Below are 20,969 nucleotides of genomic sequence, written 5' to 3'. Positions count from 1 at the left end.
GAAATTCACTCTTCCCTACTTGGGAATTCTGGCTTAAACCTTCTGTCTACCTTGGCTTTGACTTCGGTAGTTGACTTCTAAAACTTTCCTTAGCTCGAGATGCTGATCTGTATGTGTGGTTATTGTGCCTGATACATCTCCCTGAGGTGGGTGAGATTTTATGAGAAATGCAGATTTGCTGCTTTGGGCTGTAGTAGCTAGTTGCACAAATCCTCCTTGGTGGATTTGGTTAGAGTAGTAAATCTCATGTTGTCAGTAATGGAGAGTTTCAGGCTTTCTCCAAGGTCCACTCTGAGCAACCACATACTCGGGTCCCCAGGTCAGGAAGCTGCAGGCAAATTTTACTGATCCTCATTACAAAGGCATCAGTAAGGACTGTTAACCTCAGAGCACTGTAAGGAAGCTTCTGAGTATTCTGAAGCCACCCTGCAGGAGCTTCTGAACATTGTCCAAGGGAAAGGAGGGTCACTAAATCCTCATTTTCCTAAGGATTCATGTTTATAGTATAAATGAGAGTTTTCTACAGACTTTCCCAGTGGCGGAGTATCTAACCTCACCTTGGAGCAGTGCCGGCTCTTACTCCCTTCCAAAGTTTAATGCAGAGAGCGCCAGTTCCCTTTTGCTTGACCTCTTAGGCCCCCAGAGGGTGGCCTGTTTAGAGAAAGCCATACTGGGTTCGTTTAGTTAACTACTGTTTAAAACAAGTTTTTTCTAAACAACTTACTGGACTTACTACATGGGTACTAGGATTTTGAGAACTCTGGTAAGAGTACCCATGTTGCAAAACTCAACATAGAAATGAGGCAAGACCAGTATCTAGAGAAACAAGTTCCTTCACCTCTTGCAAAGCTCTGACAGTGTCTTAAGGCTAATCATTGGTCAGGGTGATGCTAATTTAGTTTTCCAAAATAAGTGTGGTGACCAGGAAGCACAAGTTTTGCTTTCTTTTCTAATTGTGACAGGAAGAGGTTCATTGCTTCGTCAACTATCATCCCTCCCCTAGCCCTGATCCATGAGCTCCACAAAAAGAATGAGCCAAATAGCAGCTGCCCAAGAAATCTTAGCAGGAAAATCATCCCCAAATCTGTTAAAGGCAGAAGGTGGAGACTAAAACTTGTGAACCTGGTAAAATGTGTGGGTACTCATTTATGTTAACACTGTCATTAAACACTTCATGAACTGTGGCCATTCTGTTCTGTTTTACTTACACAAGCAAACTGTTGTCCAAGGCAAAGGACTCTGCAGGTAAGACACACACAAGCCCTTTGTAAAAATAAGAACTCAGTGAAGATGAGTCAACCGCAGTCTTAACCTGCGTTTTTAAACATAGCTTTCAGATATTTTGGGATTATGTCATTATCAAATCTTGGCTTTGGGATAGATCATACAGGTCTATGAAATCATGTCTACTAGGAGTGGTTATTTGCCCCACTTTTTTTTTTTTTTTAAAGATTTTATTTATTTGAGAGAGAGAGAATGAGAGAGAGCACATGAGAGGGGGGAGGGTCAGAGGGAGAAGCAGACTCCCTGCCGAGCAGGGAGCCCGATGCGGGACTCGATCCAGGGACTCCAGGATCATGACCTGAGCCGAAGGCAGTCGCTTAACCAACTGAGCCACCCAGGCGCCCTATTTGCCCCACTTTTTACCACACAAAATCATCAGAAAATGTCTACTCTTTGGGGGAGTTCATTTTCTTTTCACGTTGAAGGCAGTATTTTGTCCATGGATGATTTCAGGGCAAACATTTTTTATATATTCCTCCAACCTGGTTTGGCAATTCTGTTTTCTGTCAGAGCCAACCCAATATCAAGTTGATAACAGGCAAGCCATGCCCAGCTCAAATCCCAAGTGTTTGTGTTTTCATTTCCAGAATCCTCAGATGCAGCAGGAAAATTTTAATCATTCACCTCCATCCAGTAGATGTTCGTAAATGTCTTGCTGTCCATTTTGTCAATGAACAGGCAGCCCTGCAAGTGGTCCATCTCGTGCTGGATGATACGGGCTGCCCATCCGCTTGCCTGCCACACCACCTGCTCCCCTTTGGGGTCCAGCCCTGCAAAGTAAGTTACAGCCTGGGTAAGGATATGCTTAACCGCATCATTTTTAATCTCCTTACCTTTTCCCTGCCTCTGGCTGTTCCTGTTGACAAGAGGCAACATCAGAAGGGAATGCAGACAGCAGCCCCTATTCTTCCCAGAAAAGATGCCTCAACTCTACACATTACCAAGTATTCAGTGTGGTTCTAATGCTGTTAGGTTGCTGGACTTACTATGGGGCTGAGATGAGAAATGATCTTCCTAAGGTGCTTCATTTCTGAACATTTCCTCCCATTTCTGATATACTACTGATTTATTTCAATTCCTAAAAGTCTTTCAACTTGGTACACTACAAAATAAAGGGGTACCATTTACTTTCTGACCTGGACCAAGTGGCCTACTCAAGAGGAACAATCATTCCAACTCCGGCAACAAATCAGATTACACCAAACGTCCTGTGGCTTATCACCCCGGGCTGGGCAAAGCTGGGTGCCACTTCTCCCATTCCGCCACGATGGCTCCAATTGGGTAGAGTGTATTTGTGCGAGACAGCGAGCGAGAGGGCACAGAGCAGAGGACTTGGGAGTGCGGCAACATCGGAACTAGGCCGCGTTCCCAGCCCAAACCACGCCCCCGAGGAGCTGGCTCTGCTGTCACACTGGCCGCCATTCCCCATCCCTATCGGTCAGTCTTGAATCACGTCCACTCCAGGATTCTGCCGGGAGGCTTCGCTGAGCCTACACTTTCACAAGTCTGCGCTTTACTGGAGCTTTGCGAAAACTGTTTCATGGGATCCGAGGTCGCCGCCTCCATAGGCGGGGTAAGAGACGCACGCGTTTATCCAACCGCCCCAAAGCCACCGACCCCCCCCCCCCCGGCCCCTCCGCACCTGAGATCTGCACGGCCTGGAAGCGGGGCACGCAGGCCAGGAAGCCGGCGACGCTCTCGCAGCCCTCAGGGAAGGTGACCAGGCGGCTGTCTAGCACCCGCAGGCGGGGGTTCACGAACACGCGCAGGGGGAAGGGCTCCATCTGGCGGGCCTCGCGCAGGGGCGGCGCGCAGGCGCGGAAGAACGCCTCGGGGAACTCTAAAGCCAGCACCTGCAGCGGCACCCCGAGTTGCGGAGCGCTCAGGCCCACGCAGCGTCGGCGCCGCATCACCTGCACCAACCTCTGCACCAGCATCTGCAGTTCGGGCCCCGCCAGCTGCGCCGGGTCCACAGGGCCCGCCACGGCCCGCAGCGCCGGGTCCCCGACCTGGCACACGCGCGGGTACGGCGGCTCGGGCGCGCCCCGCACCAGACGCCGCACGTAGCGCCAGTAGGACCGCCGGCGCGCCGGGCCCTCGAGGCCGTCCCGGGCGGGCGCGGAACTGCAGGCCCGGGCGCCGCCGGCCGCCGCTCCCCGTCCCCACGGAGGGGCCGGCCCCAAGCAGTGACGCGCCCGCGCCAGCAGCGTCCCCAGCAGCAGCCCGGCTCCCATCCGGCCCCCGGTGCGCCGAGCACAGCCGCCCGGCCGCCGCCGCCCTCCCCGGCCCCCGTAGGCGAGCGCTCCCGTCGCGGGGGACGCCGGGAAGCAGAGTTCCCGCGCGCCTTCCGGGAGCGCCGGCGCGGCCCCAGAGCTCAGCCCGCCTCCGTGACGTCAGCAACTTTATTAGGGAATTCCGTGTTTTACGGTATGATCATCCATTGGCGAGCGTGACGCAGAGGTCCCCCTTTTCGTTTGCTGTCACGAATGCGTTTGCAGCCTTCCCCCTAGGGCTGCCCGGTGCTCTCCGAGGCCGGCCTCGCCTCCCCGCGGGCGCGGCAGGAAGCCCTGGCCGTCCCGTGCCCCGGGCCGCGCCGCGGCTGGGTGCAGGGGCGCCGGCTAGGGGTCCGCACCGGGCGCCTCAGCCTGCGGCGCCTCGGCTGAGTCCGCCTGCTCCTGCGCGTCCTCAGGGCGAGCTGCAGCGACGGGCTCCAAGCCTGACTCCTCGGCGGCGGCTGCTGGAGCTGCGAGCTCCGGCACCAGCTCCTTTTCATCTAGACAGAGGACCAGCTCTCTTTTCGGCAGGAGGAAGGCAAGAGGCTCCTGGACGAGGCCGATGTTCACATGCCCAAGGTTTCCGTACTTGGAGAGCTGAGTGGGTGGAATGCCTGACCCAGAAGGTAGAGAAAGTGAAGTAGAAAAAACGTTTAGTAAATTTAAATATTGATGTGTCACAGGGGAGAAAAACTTACAGGACAGTTTCCACATTTCCATACAGTAAAAGTCGTCTTCGTGATACGGGACAGGAAACTATACTATGAGGCGAGACTTTGAAGGTAATCTGGAATAACACAATGGAGGGTGGATCGAGTTAAAAGCCAAGAGAACCTCAGAAGGCACTGGCTTCCCTGTGCCAGGCCCAAGGAGAAAGCTGGGGGAAAGTGGCTAACAGCCATTCTGCTGGTGTGGCCACTGGCCGACTGCCCTAAGGGAAGCTCTGCCTCCCCCGGCCCCCACTCCTGGCACAGAGAGTGGGCACAGGGAAGTGAAGACAAGTTAGGAAAAATCTTTTTAAAATACCTTCTCTGGACATTTCATATAAATAGAGTCCTACAATAGGTGGTTCTCCTGTGACTAGCTGCTTCCACTTAGCCAGATATACATATACTGTATTATTTAATTTATATGAAATGTCCAGAAAAGGCAAATCTCTGGTAACAGAAAGCTGATTAGGGGTTGCCAGGGGCTAACAGTGAGATTGGGGAATGACTACATTGGGCTAGAGGGATCTTTTTGGGGTGATGGAAATATTTTAAAATTGGATAGTGGTAATGATTGTACATCTCTGTATACTTACTAAAAAACATTGAGTTTTACAAATGGGTGAATTTTATTTAGTATATGAATTATATCAATAAAGTAGTTTTAAAGATCTTTCTCCTCCTTTCTCTTACCTAAGGTCTGTGCTATCTGAGCTGGTGGAAAAAGGACTTGGAGACAGCGATTTAAATAAGGAACAAGGTCTTCCAGGAAGACAGTGCAGAACTGGACAAAGAGCTCTTGCTCCCCACTGCTGAAAGCAGCCTCTTCTGCGCGATGGAAGGCCAGGATTGTTTTGGTTACCTAGGAGACAAGGGCACCATCAGTCACTAGAGTAGTCTATCACCATCAGCAGTACCTGAAACTAAGCACAAATGTGCAGCCCTCAAGTTTTCATAAAGAAAGTCATTCCAAACAGTACATTATATTACTGTCTTGTTTAAATTCAGAATTGTCACTCTCCACAGTTCTGTCACTTCATTAATGTATTTCTGACCCAAACCCAACTTGTTTCATTACTGGTACACTTTCCACTTTCAGTAGAAAAGCATCAAGAGGTTCTTGATTCCTAAAGGAGATGACCAGAACTATATTGGATCCAGGAAAATGAAGCAAAACTGTATAAGGTTTTTACTGAGTAAGGCAGTTGAGGTTCCAGGAAGCTAGACTGCTAGAAAATTATAAAAGAACACAGAGCTAGAAAAGAAGATTCACATACAAATAACAGAACAACCTAGCTGACATTCCTGGTTCCAAGTCCTAACTGTGCCTCTTGCTGGTTTTGTGACTTCCATATGATTACTTAAACACTTTGTGCCCTCTGTTCCTCAGTTTCCTTATCTATAGAGTAGGGTCTGCAACAGGACCTACCTCTTAGGGTTGTGAGGATCAAGTCTTAATAGGTATAAAATATGATGAACACTACCTGGCATGGAGTAAGTTCTCTATAAATATTAGCAGATTACTATTACCTGAATTTCACTGACTACAAAGTTTCAATGCTCATGCTTGCTTTCTCTCACAGGAGGGCATTAACATTTTTTTTTTTTTTTTTTTGAGTAACACAAGTGGGAAAGTTTATTAAAGCAAAAAGTACACTCTTGAGATATGAGAGCGGGCAAGCTCAAGAGTGAGAGAGCTAGGCCCAGAAAGATTTTATATAACCATGTCACAACTGCCACCCGGCTGACAGCAATTATAAGATGCCATTAAGTTGTAAGAAACATCCCAATATCTAAAGGTTTAAATATGTAAAAAATGTGCAGGATATTATTGGTTGTAGAATTTCTTGTATTATGTAGAATTCTAAGATGGTTCTTTTGAATCCCAGCCCCTGGTATCCACTCCTTTGTGTAATCCCTTCCCCTTGATTGCAGGCAGAATGTGTGGCTTGTTTCTAACCAATAGAATGTGGCAAAGGTGAAGGATTTTGCAGATGTAATCAAAGCCCCTAATCAGTTGACTTTGAGTTACAATCAAGGGATATCCTGGGTGGGCCTGACTTAATCAGATAAGCCTTTTAAAAAAGGGTTGAGGATTTCCCTAAAAGAAGAGATTTACGCAGGAGAGTTGCTCTCCGTTGGCTTTGAAGAATCAGAAAGCCACACTGTATGGAGTGAGGCGGCTTCTAGGACCTAAAGGCCTTAAACCTACAACTGCAAAGAACAGAAATCTGCCAACATGAATGAGCTTGAAAGGGTACCCCAAGCTTTAGATGAGACTGTGGCCTGACCAACACCTTGACTGTAATTTTGTGAGATCCTGAGCAGAGGACCCAGGACTCCCAATTCAAAGAAACTGGGAAAAAAATAAATGTATGTTGTTTTAGGCTGCTGTGTTTGTTATGCAGCAGTAGAAAACTAATACTTCACTGAATCATTATTACAGGTGAGCCACTGCATGAATTGTTCTAGGTCCCATGATGGGGGACTAACCAGAGCTTCTCAATCAGAAAAATCTCTAAAACCCCACTAAGCCTAACTGTGCAACCACCTACCACATAAACTGGTTTATTTTTTACAAAAGTTTGGCCACCTGTTACCAAAGAAAGCCCCAGTAGAGAGCCAACAGGATGTGCTCACCTTGGCAAGGGCGTCCTCCAGGGCCCTAGTCACACCCTGTGCCAGGGCCACAGGACAGCAGAGGCGCAGATCATTGAAGGCAACCAGAATATTGTTGAGGAAGCAGGCAAGGGGTGGGAAATCTAAGAGCACCATGGGTGGCTGCAGTGTCCCCGGCTGAGTGACTGGCACAGCAGCAGGCAGGTTACTGCTGCCCAGGATGGGTGGAGCTGAGATGAGGGTGTAGGAATTCATTTCATCCTGGAACTTCTCCACTGCTTCCTGAATTGCTTTCTGGAAAGTGCTGATGGCCACCCGCTGGAAAACAGGAGCCAACTGGCCCCGGAAATCGACCCCCACCCGGCTGAAGGATAGCCCAAAGTACATGCACTGACCCAGCAAAGAGTCTAGACGACCACCAATCCCCCGGTGAAGGTCATTCTCCAGCACCTGCAGGAACTGTGAGATTCTCTGTAGCACCCAGCCGTAGAAGATGGCACTCTCATTCATAGTGTGCTCACCCGTGGCAGGGGGCAACAATGGGTCCTCATCGGAGAATATGGCACGGTACTGGGTGATGATATCGAACAGATGGACACGGCAGGCCTCAATGGTTTTTGTGATGTGGAAATAGGGATCATCATTGGGGATGGCAGTCAGGATGGAACGGAGCCAAGCATCTCGGGCCTGAAGAAACTTCACCCTCAACTCAGCCTCAGTGAAGACATCCATGCACCGCAGGAAGCTAATGACACGGAGGCAGGCAGGGAGCTGGATGTTGGTTCTTAGCTGCTGGATCAGCTGGCTCAGCATCAGCTGCATGGACTGGCGCACTTCATTCACAATGCCCTGACAATATAGGGGGTCGGTCACACCACACTGGGAAAGATACTTCCAGGAATCCATTCCACTACCCCTGAATACTGCAGATCAACATTCCCACTGCTTTTCCTGATATATGAAGATTTCCTAAAGTTGATGTGTACAGGCTTACCAACAAAGATCTAATTCACTGTGGCCATATGTAACTATTCACTGTGGCCTACAGGCCCTGTTTTGTTCTCCTGCCTCACCCGCTTCCTAATTCTGTCCCCTTGCTCACTGCAATCCTGTCACACTGGCTGTCTTTTTCTTTTTTTTCTGTCTTCGTATTTCTTAAACACTCTCAACTTGTCCCCTCGTCAGTCTGCTATACCTTTTTCCACTTTCTGATTTGCTCTTTCCCCACATCTTCGTGTGGCTGGTTCCTTCTCATCATCTGGTTCTCAGCTTAAATATTATCTCTCCAACAGAGCTTTTCCTCACCACTCTATCTAGGGTACCTCACCCTAGTCTCCTTCTACCCATTCCCTAATTTATTTTCTTCAGATAGTTACCATTATCTGAAAGGATCATGTTATTTATTTATTTGCCAACTATCAACTTACATTCATGAAAACTAGGGCCTTCTCTGCTTTGTCTCATTGTCTTCCCAGCACCTAGATCAGTGTCTGGTACATGATTAATATTTATCAGTTGAATGAATGAATGAATGTTTCATGTTCAAGCCTGTCTGGCTGGCAGAAACCGATATGAAACATGCAAAATTTCCCTAAGATTTCTGCCTAAAGGTTCAGTGATGACCACAGAATTACTGATTACAAGAACATCAGTTTGAGTCCTTTTGGGGCAGTTTGACTACCTGGATGACAGGGATGGAGGAGTATTTCCTTTCCAGTCGGTGTACGTAGGCTGCAAGCTCCAGGGCCTCTTCATAATAGCTGTTCCGGACACAGGTGTCCATTAGCTGAGGAATCTCCAGGATTTCCAGGATTTCTGTGTGCCGGTTTAGAGTCAGGGTGTTCATCCGGCGGTTGGAGCTGATCTCCTCAGCTTCTTTGACAAAGTTTCTAGTAACAAACAGGAGAATATTGGTTGCTCACTGCTCTACATCCAAAAGTTAGCTACAATTACCAAGCATTTACTATGAACTGGACACTGAGCTGGATGGTTTATTATTTAATCTCCACACCAAACCTGTTAGGTAAGTACTATTACCCTTGAAGCAACTTTAATCCCAGAGAGGCTAAGCAACTTGTCCAAGATCACACAATATGTGAGCCCAGATCTGCCACTTAACTAGTGTTGGCAAGGTACTTAGGATCTCTGAACTGTTTCCTCATTGGTAAAATAGTAGTAGGACCCACCTCATAAGGCTGTGAGGATTAAATGAGATGATGTGTATAAAGCATTTAACACAGAACCTGACACACAGTAAATGTTAATAATAGCTATTCTTTTTGTGATCACTAACCAGCTTAGAAGCTACAACCTCACCCTCAAATTCCCTCAGCCCCTTAATCTTCTCTTAGGCTGCTGTTCCACTTTTAATTCCACAGTCTTCACTTCTCCATAATTGCAGAGACCTGCTTTATGAAGTCCTCTATTCTGGAGGTTGGAAGGGTACAGAAGCTATTGTCAAATATCCAAAGACTCAAAACTTAAACTTTTACCATGAAAGGCAGAATTAAGGATAAGAGACTGAGGATCTAGAGAGGTAGAATATGGCTTAAGGAGAGATTTTTTTTGATAATTTTTGCTGCATCCAAATGGAAAGATTTCGTTGTCAGCCTTCTCTCAATGGAAGTTTTGAACGGTCTGCGGGTGTAGATCATAGCTGAGAACTGCAGAGTGTTAGCTATGTCAGACCCAATGATAAGTGCTTTGCATGGATTCTCTAATACTCACAACAGCCCTATGAGGGAGTTGCTGCTGGTGTCCAGTTCTAAGTTGGAAATTACGAGCTTCCAAGAGCCTTTTCGGCAATTCCTAAGCTGTCTCAATTTACTCATAACATTAAATGGGAATAACAGTACCTACCTCCAAAGCTGTTGTGAAGCTTAAATGGATTTTTAAAATGCTCAGAGGAGAGCCTAACCCATGCATGGTAAGTGCTTTGTAAGTGTTAGCTATTTCTTTCACCATAAATGTCAGCTATTACAGTTGCTAAAAGCCCCTTTAGTGCCGAGCCCGCCGCACCTGCAGCTCTGCTGGAAGCTGGGCAAGCGGTCGAGCAGGCGGCCGAGCGACGCCTCCACGTCGCCAAAGAGGCGGTGGATGCGCTCGGTGCACTCGGCGCCTCGGATGAAGGTCTTGTAGTTGGCAAAGGCCAAGTCGCGCGTCTGCTGCAGCAGCTGCGCTCGCTCTTCCGCCAAGCGCTCGGGCTCGCGCCTCAGCCGCTCCAGCCCGGAGCCGCTCAACTCCCGGAGGTAGCGGCCCACGTCGGGCCGCTCCCGCCACTGGGCCTCGGAGAAGCGGTCTCGGAACAGCGATGCCAGGAGCCCTTCATCCTCCACCTCCCCGAGAGCCGCTGCACTGACCGTCGCCGTGGCAGAGGCCGTGGTTGACGAAGCGATCGTCGCCGTCGCCGCCATATTCCGGCAGCAGCGTCACTTCCCCTCCGGCCCAGCGAGGGCGCTGGCTCGGAATCTAGGCCCGGAAGCAGCCGGGGGTTCGTATCCGGCCGGCTTTCTTTCCCGACGGTCCTCCAGGCTACGCGGCGCTGGCGTGGGGAACAAATTGAAGGCGGCTAGAGAGGCAGGCTTTGGGGTTGCCAGGGAGCGGCCGGCGGCTGACTTCCGTTTCCGGCCTCTGAGGCACGCGGATTCGGTGTTGTAACCCAGCGGGAAAATGCGGCCTTTGACTGAAGAAGAGACCCGCGTAATGTTTGAGAAGATAGCGAAATAGTAAGAGGGCGCGGAGGGGAAGGGGAAATGTGTGTGTGGCAGGAAGGGCGCGGGTAGAGTGGGGGCGCGGGGCCGGGAGGAGTCTGTTGGGGCGCTGTCTCCAGTCATCCTTTTGCCTTCAGCATCGGGGAGAACCTTCAGCTGCTGGTCGACAGGCCCGACGGCACCTACTGTTTCAGGCTGCACAACGACCGGGTGTACTACGTGAGGTGAGGCGGCGCCGGGCGGACAGCAGTGGACCCGGGTGGAGGACTGGGTCCCACCAGCTTCCGTCATCTGACACCTTCTTCTTCCTTACCCCTTCAGTGAGAAGATTCTGAAGTTGGCCGCCAACATCTCCGGGGACAAGCTGGTGTCGCTGGGGACCTGCTTCGGAAAATTCACTAAGACTCACAAGTTCCGGTTGCACGTCACAGCTCTGGATTACCTTGCACCCTATGCCAAGGTTTGTAGGATGGTATTCATTCGCCCACTGGGGATGAAGGAAGTCAAAGATGGGGGCCACGTCAGAACGCAGATAATTGGGCAGCTTCTCTGCCACGGAGTCAGTGCCAGCACACGGAGATGTTTGCAGGACTTGCTGCTTGGGCATGGTTGGGGTTCTGGCATGGGAATGCTGTGTGGTTGCATAGTCGTAGTTATGTCCTGCAGAGTAGAAAAGCCTATGCAGACCTCACTCAAAAAAAAGCAAATTGGTGGCTTTGGTGAGAGCATAGAGGGATCCAGAAAAAGAGCTTTTGAGCTATCCATGAGAGAGATTGTAGAGTTGAAGAAAGAACGTCCTGGCAGTTCTTTTTAGGGAGTGAACAATTTGAGATAACCATCGTTTTTCTGTTTTCCTTAAAATGCATTCAAGAAATTAATCACATATCCAGCAGCGGGCTTATCTGCAGGGATACAATAATTAGCATTTTAATGTCTCTTGGATTTAATTATTTTTTTTTTGTAGTATAAAGTGTGGATAAAGCCTGGAGCAGAGCAGTCCTTCCTTTATGGGAACCATGTGTTGAAATCTGGGCTGGGTCGCATCACCGAAAATACTTGTCAGTACCAGGGAGTGGTGGTGTACTCCATGGCAGACGTCCCTTTGGTGAGTAGAGATGGTAGCTGTTATAAAAATCAGGTATCTTTTTAATCAAGAAGGATGTATTTTCAGTCTGTGCGCTTTAGAGACTAAATTCTCAGCACCTTTCAAATTTCTCAAAGAACTGTTTTTTTTCATTTTCATTATTTCTACCCCTCAATGCGTGCCTATTGAATGACTTGAGTGAATCAGTGTCTCTTCTTTTGAATCCCAGGGTTTTGGGGTGGCAGCAAAGTCTACACAAGACTGCAGGAAAGTAGACCCCATGGCGATTGTGGTATTTCATCAAGCAGACATTGGGGAATATGTGCGGCATGAAGAGACTTTGACTTAAAACGAAATCATCGCAAGGACTTATGGCTGTGTGGAAGGGCCTAGCTTTGTTTCCTGTGTCTGTGTAGGCTCCATCATCATGTTGAATTTTGTCAACACTGTGACTTCTTCAGGGACTTCTTAGTTTCATATTCTTTCTATTATGGACGAATGCAGGCTGGATTCTTATGCGGAAATGGCTCAAAAACGGTGTTTCGGATCTTTGTGACTAAATAGAATACTGTGTTTTATATTTGAATCAGAGGGCTTCTTGTCTTGAGTAACAGGTTCTAAGTCATTGGAACTGAGGACAAGAATAGCTAGCTTATTGTTATCTGTGATAATACTTTTCCAAACTCACGATAAGAACATGATAGATTTTCATTATTAATACCATGAAAGTCAGATATTGCCATATTAGAACGGTAGGTCATGTATGGGATTTTACAAATGAAATTTGGATAAAATAATAGCAATTTGTTCTGCTAATTTTCTATATAATAGGTTCTGTGTGGTGTGGAAGAAAACCTTGGATTCAAACCCCAGTTCTCACACCTACCAGCTATATGGCTTTAGAAGTGTCATTAAACTTTGATAAGCTTATTTTCTTCTGCTTCAAAAAACAGCTTTAACCATCTACCTACGAATGGTTTTAGAATTAGAAATCATGTTTGTAAAGCACTTACTAGCACAGTGCCTGGCAAATGTTAGGTTTAAATAAATGGTAAGAATTATTTTTATATTGCATATACTGGGTATTTCTATTACTAAGGATAGGATCTCATGAGTATAGTTTGATTATGTATCTTGGTTCTTGTTCTCCTTTTTCTTAGATGGTATGATCCCAGGCTAATGTTTTTTTCATCACCTTGATTTCTTAAAACGTGATTTCCCTTACAAACATTTACTTACCTGACTGGACTAGAGAGAAAGCACTAATCAGAGACACTGAAATAATTCAGCTCCTCCAACCTTGCCCATGCCTGACAAAATTATTTTTGGAATTACTGAAATATTTTTTAGAAATGAAAAAATTCCACTAAGTTTTTTAAAACTGCCATATTATAAACGATTTCTTTAAATATATTGCTTTTTTCTTTTTTTTCCTGCTTATTTTAAATTCCAAAGGTGACATCTCTAAAAATAAAATTTTTAACTACAAAAAAGCAGTCTACCAATTCCTGTTTTTGTATGTAACATATAAAACTGAGATATGTTTTGTCCCATTTTTTTCAACTCTTCTCCCTCCCAAGGTTCTGTGTTAACCCTCTAGATAGACTTAGTAAAGGTTAAGGGACTGCTGTATGTTGAACAGTATTTTGATGGTAGCATTTAGTACACGCTTTAGTAATAGTTAATATGAAAGCTTGCACATTTATTATTTTATTGCCATTTTGAGGCAATTGGAGAGGAAAGGAGAGCAATAGACTAAGATGTTCTAACAAGATAAATTGATTTTTTCCAGTAACTTTTCAAAGCTTATTTGACTGAAACTTTGACAAAGCTTCTATCCCAGAGGAAAAGAGCTAAGGTGCTGTAGTCATTTTGGCTTAGCATCTTGGCTTTTTTGTGTCTGTAGTCTTCGGGACATTGAAGAAACGCTTTAAGAAATACAACTGCAGGATTCCAGAAAGAACAATAACAAGGCTCTGAGCTGTCGACCACCAGTTCACATAGTTATAATTTGATTGGAGAAGGAAAAAGTCAGCCGTTTTCCTCATGCGGGCAAAGTTGTAGTATCTCCACATGTGAAAGATATTGTTTTGCACCTTCCGTGTATTCTCCTGTGGGACAGAAAGTGAAATAAAAAGAGGGTCCTCCCTACCTCCCATCTAGTCTCACTTGGGTGCTCACAAGCACTAATCTAAGTTATCTGGAAGCTGAGTAACTTACTCATAATTTTATGATATGTAGTAAGTTGGTTATTGTAGTTGTTAGTAAAGCCGGTTTTGCTGTATATGAAAAAAAAGGTCTGGACTTAGTTTAAAAAGATATAATTTCATAATGAAAAATTTCAGTGCTGAAACTGGAAGGCTCTTTCAGAGTATTTTTAGATTTAGGCATGTATTCCGTACATCATTGCCGTTCTGGCAATGTCTTCTTTGTACACGGTAGAAGACGAAGGCCTGCAAACTTACTTTTTTTTTTTTTTAAGATTTTATTTATTTATTTGAGAGAGCACATGAGAGGGGTTAGGGTCAGAGGGAGAAGCAGACTCCCTGTCGAGCAGGGAGCCCAATGCGGGACTCGATCCCAGGACTCCAGGATCATGACCTGAGCCAAAGGCAGTCACCCAACCAACTGAGCCACCCAGGCACCCTGCAAACTTACTATTAAGGGACCAGACAGTAAATATTTTAGGCTTTGCAGGCAATACAATCCCTGTTGCAACTACCAAACTCTGCTATTGTTAGTACAAAAGCAGTCGTATGTAATTGTCAAATGAGCATAGCTGTGTTTCATTGAAACTTCATTTATGGAAACAGGCAGTGGGCTTTTGTGCATTGAAAAATACTATCAAGAAAGTGAAAAGACATCCCACAGAATGGAGAAAATGTCTGCAAATCACTTACCTGATAAGGGACTTACATCTAGAATATATAAAAAACTTATAACTCAATAAAAAGACCACCCAATTTTAAAATGGGTAAAGGATTTGAATAGACAGTTCTCCAAAGAAGATATACAAATGGCCAAAAAACATGAAAAGATGCTCAATGTCCTTAGCCATTAGGGAGCCAGAACTCAAAACCATAAGATAGAACTCCACACCCACTAGGACGGCTATAATAAAAGAGACAGTGGCATGTTGGCAAAGATGTGGAGAAATTGAAACCATCAGATACTGCTGGTGGGAGTGTAAAATGGTTTAGCTACTGAAAAATAGCAGTTATACTCACGAAGCTAAACAGTTACCATATGACCCACCAGATTATACCACTTCTTGGTATACAGAAATGAAAACATGTTTACAAAAAACTTCATGCAAATGTTATAGCCGCATTATTCATAAAAGCCAAAAAGTGGACAACCCAAATGTCTATGAGGTGATGAGTGGATAAGCAAAATGTGGTATAGTCCTACAAGAGAATATTAGTCATCCATAAAAGGGAATGAAGTACTAGTACTTGCTACAATGTGGATCAACCTTGAGAACACACTAAGTGAAAGAAGGCAGAAACAAAGACCACATTGTATGATTCCACTCATACAATGTACAGAATAGGCAAATTTATAGAAACAAAGTTGATTAGTGAATGATTGCCCAGGACTGGGAGGGGGGCATGGAGAAGGAAGAGTGACTAAAGGGTATGGAGTTCTTTTTGGGGTGATGAAACTGTTCTGGAATTAGATGCAATCGTGGCAGGACCTTGGGAATATACTAAAAACCACAGAATTATACATTTTAAAATGGTGAATTCTATTTTAATTAAAAAGACAAACGGCAGTGGGCCAGATTTGGTCTGTGTGCCCTAGTTTGCCAACTCCTGGTATAAAACAAGTGAGGAGTTTCAAGAGCTCTAAGTCCTAAAAATTAAAGGTTTCAGATCCCTGTGCCTGTTTGGTTTCTCCCCAAATGAGCTCTCACTCAGATGATATTACTTATTTCCAAGGATGTTTCCACAATCTCCCACAAAATAGTTACCTCAATTGCATCCAGAGTATCATTCAGTTGTTTTCTTTCATTCTTCTGTTTGTGGTCCATCTCAGGTCCCTCATAGAAGACTCCAAAATTGAGGTACACTTGCACAGAACCAAAGTGATTTTGCTGATTTTTTAGACAAAGCTGATAAAAACCTGTAGGAATCCCTAGATCATTACCAAATCTTGGTCTCCACCCTTTGTTGACCTACCACCCTCTAGATTTCCCTGGAGATACATGTTTACCAGTGTTAAAGGTGCTACTGTAGTTCCTTTTTTTTACTTAGGAAGTAAAAAGATCCAATTTTTGATGTGGAATACCTTATATGATATTCCATGAAACTTACTTTACTAAGTACCAGTTACAATACTGTGTTTTGCCAAATATTAGTAACTTAGTTCTATAAATTAGTAAATTTGTAAGTAAATTTATTAAGTTCTATACTAGATTGAAAACAATGTTTTCTCCGTCTTTTTCAACTTATATTTCTCACATCTCTTTTTGAAGCTTTTCTGCTTAACAAAATGAATTGAAATTAAGAGCCTGGTGTTTTCCTGCTTCTTGTATACCATTAGAGCTGGGGGATACCATCTTGAACTTGAAACTAGAGAAAAAATTGATGTGTTTTGAATGAAAGAAGCTATTCTGTTGGATGGAGTAACTTCTGCAAGGTGGTTTGTACAGGAACTGATGGTTTAGGGTATGTACTGGTGCTGGTTTTTAACTGGGGTCGCCATGCTTTGTGTATGGGAGTGGGGAGGAGCGGGATTAGAAAGGTGTGGCAGTGTATCTGATTGTCAAAATGATTGGAAGGCACTACTGGCAGGTAGGGGCCAAAGATGCTGAATATCCTGTGCTACACAATGAAGGATTGTTTTATGCCCCGGTTGAAAAACATTGTCTTTTTTCGTATACCCGGCTGATAGGGCAATTAAAACTGACCCCATGCCGGGGGGTGCCTGGGTGGTTCAGTTGGTTAAGCATCTGCCTTGGGCTTGGGTCATGATCCTGGAGTCCTGGGATTAAGCCGCACGTGTAGGGCTCCCTGCTCAGTGGGGAGTCTACTTCTCCTTCTCCCTTTGCCCCTCCCCCACTTGTGTGCTTGCTCTCGTGCGTGCTTGCGCTCTCACTCGCTCGCTTGGAAAAAACAAAAAAACCCCAAAAAACTGACCCATGTTGTCCAAGGTGGGGACAGACTTGATCTGGCTGTAGAAGTTTTCTGGTGACTGGAGAAGTGCTTTGTTGTGGAATGTGGATATTTTCATGGCTATGCATTTCCTTTCGTTCTGAGTCTGCTGTTTAGTAACTGCCTCAAGTATTATGATAACTAGAAAGAAATGCTATCCTATAATAAATTTGTTAATTGGAATTCTGTATTTTAAATGGGTCTATTTTGGTCACTTTCTCATAACCTGATCAATTGGAGACAATGATATAAAACTGAGCTTCTGGACCCTGGAGTTACAATAATTAGTCACCTGTAGACCCTGTCCTGAATCTGCCAGTGGACAGCCTGCCACTTAATGTCCTCTGCCGCCGGCAATCTCCAATAAAAATTTGATGTTGGTGTTGGAAGGATAGTTTTTGGTGTTCAAGGCGGTTTAGTCCCCCTACTGCTTGATCATCCCTGTGTGAAAAAGCCAGAGCTTTTACATTTCATGTACTTGAGTAATTTCAGTACTTCCTCATTATTGACCCAGTTTCAAAGAAACTTATGATTATTACAGTAACTGTGGTGATTAAAACAGACCTGTCTCTTTGGTAGAGAAGTTTATCTGGCCTCGAACATTCTGAGAGGTGTCTATGAGGAAACCCTGTGGGGTATGTGCAGTGGCAGCAACATGTCGGTCATGTGACATTCCCAGTGTCCGCTGCACCTGCCAAGACACATTAAAGAGGGAGAAAAGCCCCTGCTACATCACCAGAAAGCTAGCTAAGTGCTAAGATTGACATTCCTGATCATCAGCACAGTGGGTCTCAATCAGGGATGGTACTGCCCAATCCTCCCTGGGAGTTTTGATTGAGACAACAGTGGTGTTGGGGGGTGGGTAGGAAGAGACAGCAATGTTGAACATCCTGCCACATTAGAAACAGTACTACAAGACAAAGAATTGCCCAAAATGCCAGTAACACTCCTTTTAAGAAGACCTGTCTCAGAACGTACATCTGGTGTATATCGATTGATATGTTTTTGGCTGTAGAGTTGATTGAACTTGCTTGGTTTTGACTTCCCTGGTGGTGTCCCAGACTTGGGTTTACTTGCTGCTTGACAGCAAATAAATAAGGCATTCGGTAGGCACTTCTCCTCAAGCTGGGTCTTGATAAGCCCAGGCTACAGTGAGCTTATTAGTAGCTACTGTTCTGTTGTAAATTCAGAGACAAGAAAAGGCTCTGATAAGCTAATTTAAAATAAGCTTTGAGTTACAGTGCAATGGAATAAGATCAACATAGTCTATTACTATGTAAACAAAATTTAGAAAGTTAACAGGTTTCTAAGATGAAGAACAAAGGAAATTAACAGCCTCTGACTTTACTATTGAGTTCACCATCCTTGGGCACTGTGGTGTAAGACCACAGGATGGATAAATGTCCTTGGCCTGTAAACAGGCAACTTGAAAACATTAACCTTCCTTAAGAAACAGAGGATTGTCTGGCCAAATAGAGAGACCTTGAGCCAGTGATTCTGTAGTTTGCCAGAATTACCCCTTAAAGAGGGAGACTAAATGTGGCTCCCCCAGTTCCATAAACTGAAGCATCTTTCTTTGAAATCTAAGGGTCTGTTGCCAAAGTTCATGTAAGTTTTCATTCGACTTTGTACCATATCCTTATTGTTTTATTATTTTAAAAAATGGATTCTCTCTCATCTCCAAATCTGAGTTAATATATGATTACCTCTCCAGGAAGAGGCAGTCTGTTTGTCCCATGGCTTTGAGCACACCTCCGTTGCCCCCAGTTTGAGAAGTCAAGCCATATGTTTTAGGGATTATTCATCCATCAAGAGTTTCCATCTAAATGCAGGTCCATTTCATTAACAGGTAGGGAATCACAGCATAATAAAGACAACCAGAATCTTCTATTTGAATAAAACCTGACCCACTTTGCAAAAGGAAACAAAAAAGCAAGTCCCCAGTATGGCCAGAGGGGCCCGTGTACTCACCTCGTAACTGAAATAGAAGTATCCAGTCTGGCGGGCAAATTGCCAGAAGCATTCTGTGCCTCCTGGAGGGATCATGATGGCAAAGTCAGATTGATCTGCTCCATGGAAGAGCAGCTGGTCCCCAGAGCCACTAAGGGGTTCTGTCTTCTGGCTCCTAGCAGAAGTCACTAGGTTCAGAACCACCAGTCCAGCCCCGAAGAGCAAAGGGAACATGCTGCTTTCTGGAGATTCCACTGCAGGTGAAGTGCTTGCAGTCTAGTGAAACCAAGTAGTTTAGACAACTGCTAGGGTAATCATTAACTTACAAGTCACACTTAGGCCAGTTTCAGGGCCACACATGGATATTCCATAATAGAACTGGCATGATATCCCCATGCTTGGCTCACAGGAAGAGTTTTTGTTTTTACCTCAGAAACTCAGTGGCTTACCAAACCTACTTCATGGGTGCTAGATAGAATCTACTTCAGAAGAGGTATTTCTGTCCTTCCTTTGGGTTATCATTTTTCAGTTCTTCTTAGGAATAAACATTGGGTAAGTTTATTTACAACCATCTGAACATACGGACAAAGTTTGCCTAGAGAGATTTGTTTCTCCTGTTTGTATCAAATTGCTAGGTGATACCTATTGCTTCAATAAGATACGTGGGGCAGACCTCTTTCAACAGAGTATTTTCTGTCCAGTGCTAGATCTTAGCAAAAAGCATAGCATGGAAGTGTGTGCAAAAATTTTAATGGACAAATAAAGTGAGCAAGAGGCAGTGGTCAAACTTCTCCACTGATAATTCTCGTTCTACTTTCCCCCTGACTGATCTGTTCTTCTAAAGCTATTGAAAAACCCACTTAAAGAGTATTTATATTGTTCAAACCTTCAATCTTTTCTCCTTTATGACTTCTTCAGCAGGGAAAAGGCTCATTGAACACCCACTGACTTCATGGCTGGCATTGAGCTAAGAGATTTACTTGCTTCCTATATGTTCTCACAACAGCCCTGGGAGGGAGATACCATTACCTACTGCCTTAGAGATGAGGAAATGGACATTCAGAGATTCCAGTGGCCAGCTCTGTGTCCCAGAAGCACAGCTGGTGCAGCTGGGGCCCCGAGTGGGTCTCACACTCTTACCTATCAGGACAGTGTTTCTGTCAGTCTCTGAGTGCTGATAGTGCCTAAATGTTTTGATTTCAGCCATAATCTTAAAAAAACAAAACAGCATCAGCACCTTCTAACCAGGTATTGCTTCATTGCATTGACTCTCAAGTGGTAATCCCTTAAGTGTCATAAACTAAAAAGCAAAGAACAGACCTCATAACTGTATTCAGTTCTAGCAAAGGCCACGTAACATCACAGTACTCTGCAGGCCCAGTGGCTCTCCATCAGTCTTGCTAAGGTGAAGGTGGGAGAGACTGGGATCACTTCCCAATGCACAAGCATACCCACCCACATCCTATCATTGCTACGGTCCCAGCACTACCCATGTCATGAGCAGTGACTTAGATTCAGCAAAACAATCATCAGTTCATAGTATGTATTATAGTTCTATAGAAGCTGTAGGCATAGTTTTATGTTTGTACACATTTCAGGAATAGTATAAAAATACCCCTGAAGTTACGTTAAAAAGTGTTAATGGACTTACGCATTTCTCAATTGGAGAAACACTGATAAGGATATTCTGCTTCCTTAAATGTATCACAGTGTCACTCTTCTACCCAGAGAGCGTAGTCTAATAATGTTAAACGTGGAAGAGATAAAAACTCCTGGATCCTAACCACATATAGAGGAAGACCACAACTAGCTGCAACCAGATCGAGAGGGATCGAGAGTTTCACCCTTTCACTGTAGCTTCATTTGGGGTTAACTGATGGAAAAACAGTAGTACCAAATCCCAAAACATGTAAATAGATTATAAAGCTGTACAAAGTTTCTAACTTGTACCTACAGGATGAATTTTAAAACTGTACCTTGCCTTTCACCGACTCAAAAGTGAGAAAGGGGGAATTCTGTCCCAAAAATATGTTATATGAGGACAAATTAAGAGGACATTTCCACATTTCTGTTTGACATGGCTTTCAAGGATTAAAACATCCAATACAGTCTGACATCAGCGTCTTAACATAGTCAGCATGGTTCAGCAAAGCTTGTTCAACATTTTGCTACCTCCAACTGCTCAT

General features: G+C 45.0%; 3 protein-coding genes and 1 long non-coding RNA gene across 9 annotated transcripts in view; 2 read left to right on the top strand and 2 right to left on the bottom strand.

Annotated features, from left to right (window-relative positions):
* Positions 1 to 1,403: 1,403 nt before the first annotated feature.
* Positions 1,404 to 10,296, bottom strand: COG8 (component of oligomeric golgi complex 8). Of its 4 annotated transcripts, none has more exons than XM_081806425.1 (5): positions 9,902 to 10,296; positions 8,565 to 8,772; positions 6,905 to 7,732; positions 4,958 to 5,126; positions 1,404 to 2,054 (listed from the first exon to the last, which is right to left on the bottom strand). In XM_081806425.1, the coding sequence occupies exons 1-5, from the start codon at positions 10,294 to 10,296 to the stop codon at positions 1,897 to 1,899; spliced, it is 1,758 nt and encodes a 585-aa protein (XP_081662551.1). In that variant the 3' UTR covers positions 1,404 to 1,896. The 4 variants fall into 4 exon arrangements, with proteins under 4 accessions (XP_081662551.1, XP_081662552.1, XP_081662550.1 ...); XM_006730105.3 differs by lacking the exon at positions 1,404 to 2,054 and adding an exon at positions 3,673 to 4,171; XM_081806426.1 differs by lacking the exon at positions 4,958 to 5,126.
* Positions 4,190 to 6,686, top strand: LOC115939808 (uncharacterized). Its single transcript, XR_014140825.1, has 2 exons — positions 4,190 to 4,339; positions 4,963 to 6,686. It is a non-coding gene; the product is annotated as an uncharacterized LOC115939808 (long non-coding RNA).
* A 77-nt stretch (positions 10,297 to 10,373) lies between the features above and the next one.
* Positions 10,374 to 20,969, top strand: part of NIP7 (nucleolar pre-rRNA processing protein NIP7) — a 72,740-nt gene continuing 62,144 nt past the window's right edge. For 2 of the 3 annotated variants that reach the window (XM_081806434.1, XM_081806433.1), the window contains exons 1-4: positions 10,427 to 10,608; positions 10,731 to 10,817; positions 10,915 to 11,053; positions 11,558 to 11,698. In XM_081806434.1, coding sequence (XP_081662560.1) covers positions 10,553 to 10,608; positions 10,731 to 10,817; positions 10,915 to 11,053; positions 11,558 to 11,698 — 423 coding nt within the window. In that variant the 5' untranslated portion in view covers positions 10,427 to 10,552. Of the gene's footprint in view, positions 10,609 to 10,730; positions 10,818 to 10,914; positions 11,054 to 11,557; positions 11,699 to 11,906; positions 12,752 to 20,969 lie in introns of those variants that run through there. The other variant, XM_006730070.3, reaches the window with a different exon arrangement.
* TMED6 (transmembrane p24 trafficking protein 6) lies at positions 13,359 to 20,740 on the bottom strand. The gene is made up of 4 exons (XM_006730068.3): positions 18,805 to 20,740; positions 17,398 to 17,524; positions 15,651 to 15,802; positions 13,359 to 13,788 (listed from the first exon to the last, which is right to left on the bottom strand). Exons 1-4 carry the CDS (start codon positions 19,015 to 19,017, stop codon positions 13,555 to 13,557), a joined length of 726 nt encoding a protein of 241 aa, XP_006730131.1. The 5' UTR covers positions 19,018 to 20,740; the 3' UTR covers positions 13,359 to 13,554.

Source organism: Leptonychotes weddellii, chromosome 16 (assembly GCF_054177405.1).
Source record: "Leptonychotes weddellii isolate Sample4059 chromosome 16, ASM5417740v2, whole genome shotgun sequence".
Lineage (NCBI taxonomy): Eukaryota > Metazoa > Chordata > Mammalia > Carnivora > Phocidae > Leptonychotes > Leptonychotes weddellii.
The sequence above is the reverse complement of the archived record's forward strand: the minus strand, read 5'-3'. Positions and strand labels throughout refer to the sequence as shown.

Excerpts from the sequence above, each read along its gene's own strand:
- COG8 (XM_006730105.3), bottom strand. The coding sequence starts at position 10,296 with ATGGCGGCGACGGCGACGATCGCTTCGTCAACCACGGCCTCTGCCACG. Across the intron at positions 7,733-8,564 it reads CCTCCATCCCTGTCATCCAG|GGCATTGTGAATGAAGTGCG; the intron begins GTAGTCAAACTG and ends CTATATTGTCAG. Across the intron at positions 4,172-4,957 it reads TCAGATAGCACAGACCTTAG|GCATTCCACCCACTCAGCTC; the intron begins GTAAGAGAAAGG and ends CTTCTGGGTCAG.
- TMED6 (XM_006730068.3), bottom strand. The coding sequence starts at position 19,017 with ATGTTCCCTTTGCTCTTCGGGGCTGGACTGGTGGTTCTGAACCTAGTG. Across the intron at positions 15,803-17,397 it reads CTTCTCTACCAAAGAGACAG|GTTTTTATCAGCTTTGTCTA; the intron begins GTCTGTTTTAAT and ends GGATTCCTACAG. Across the intron at positions 13,789-15,650 it reads ATACTCTGGATGCAATTGAG|GAGAATACACGGAAGGTGCA; the intron begins GTAACTATTTTG and ends TCTGTCCCACAG.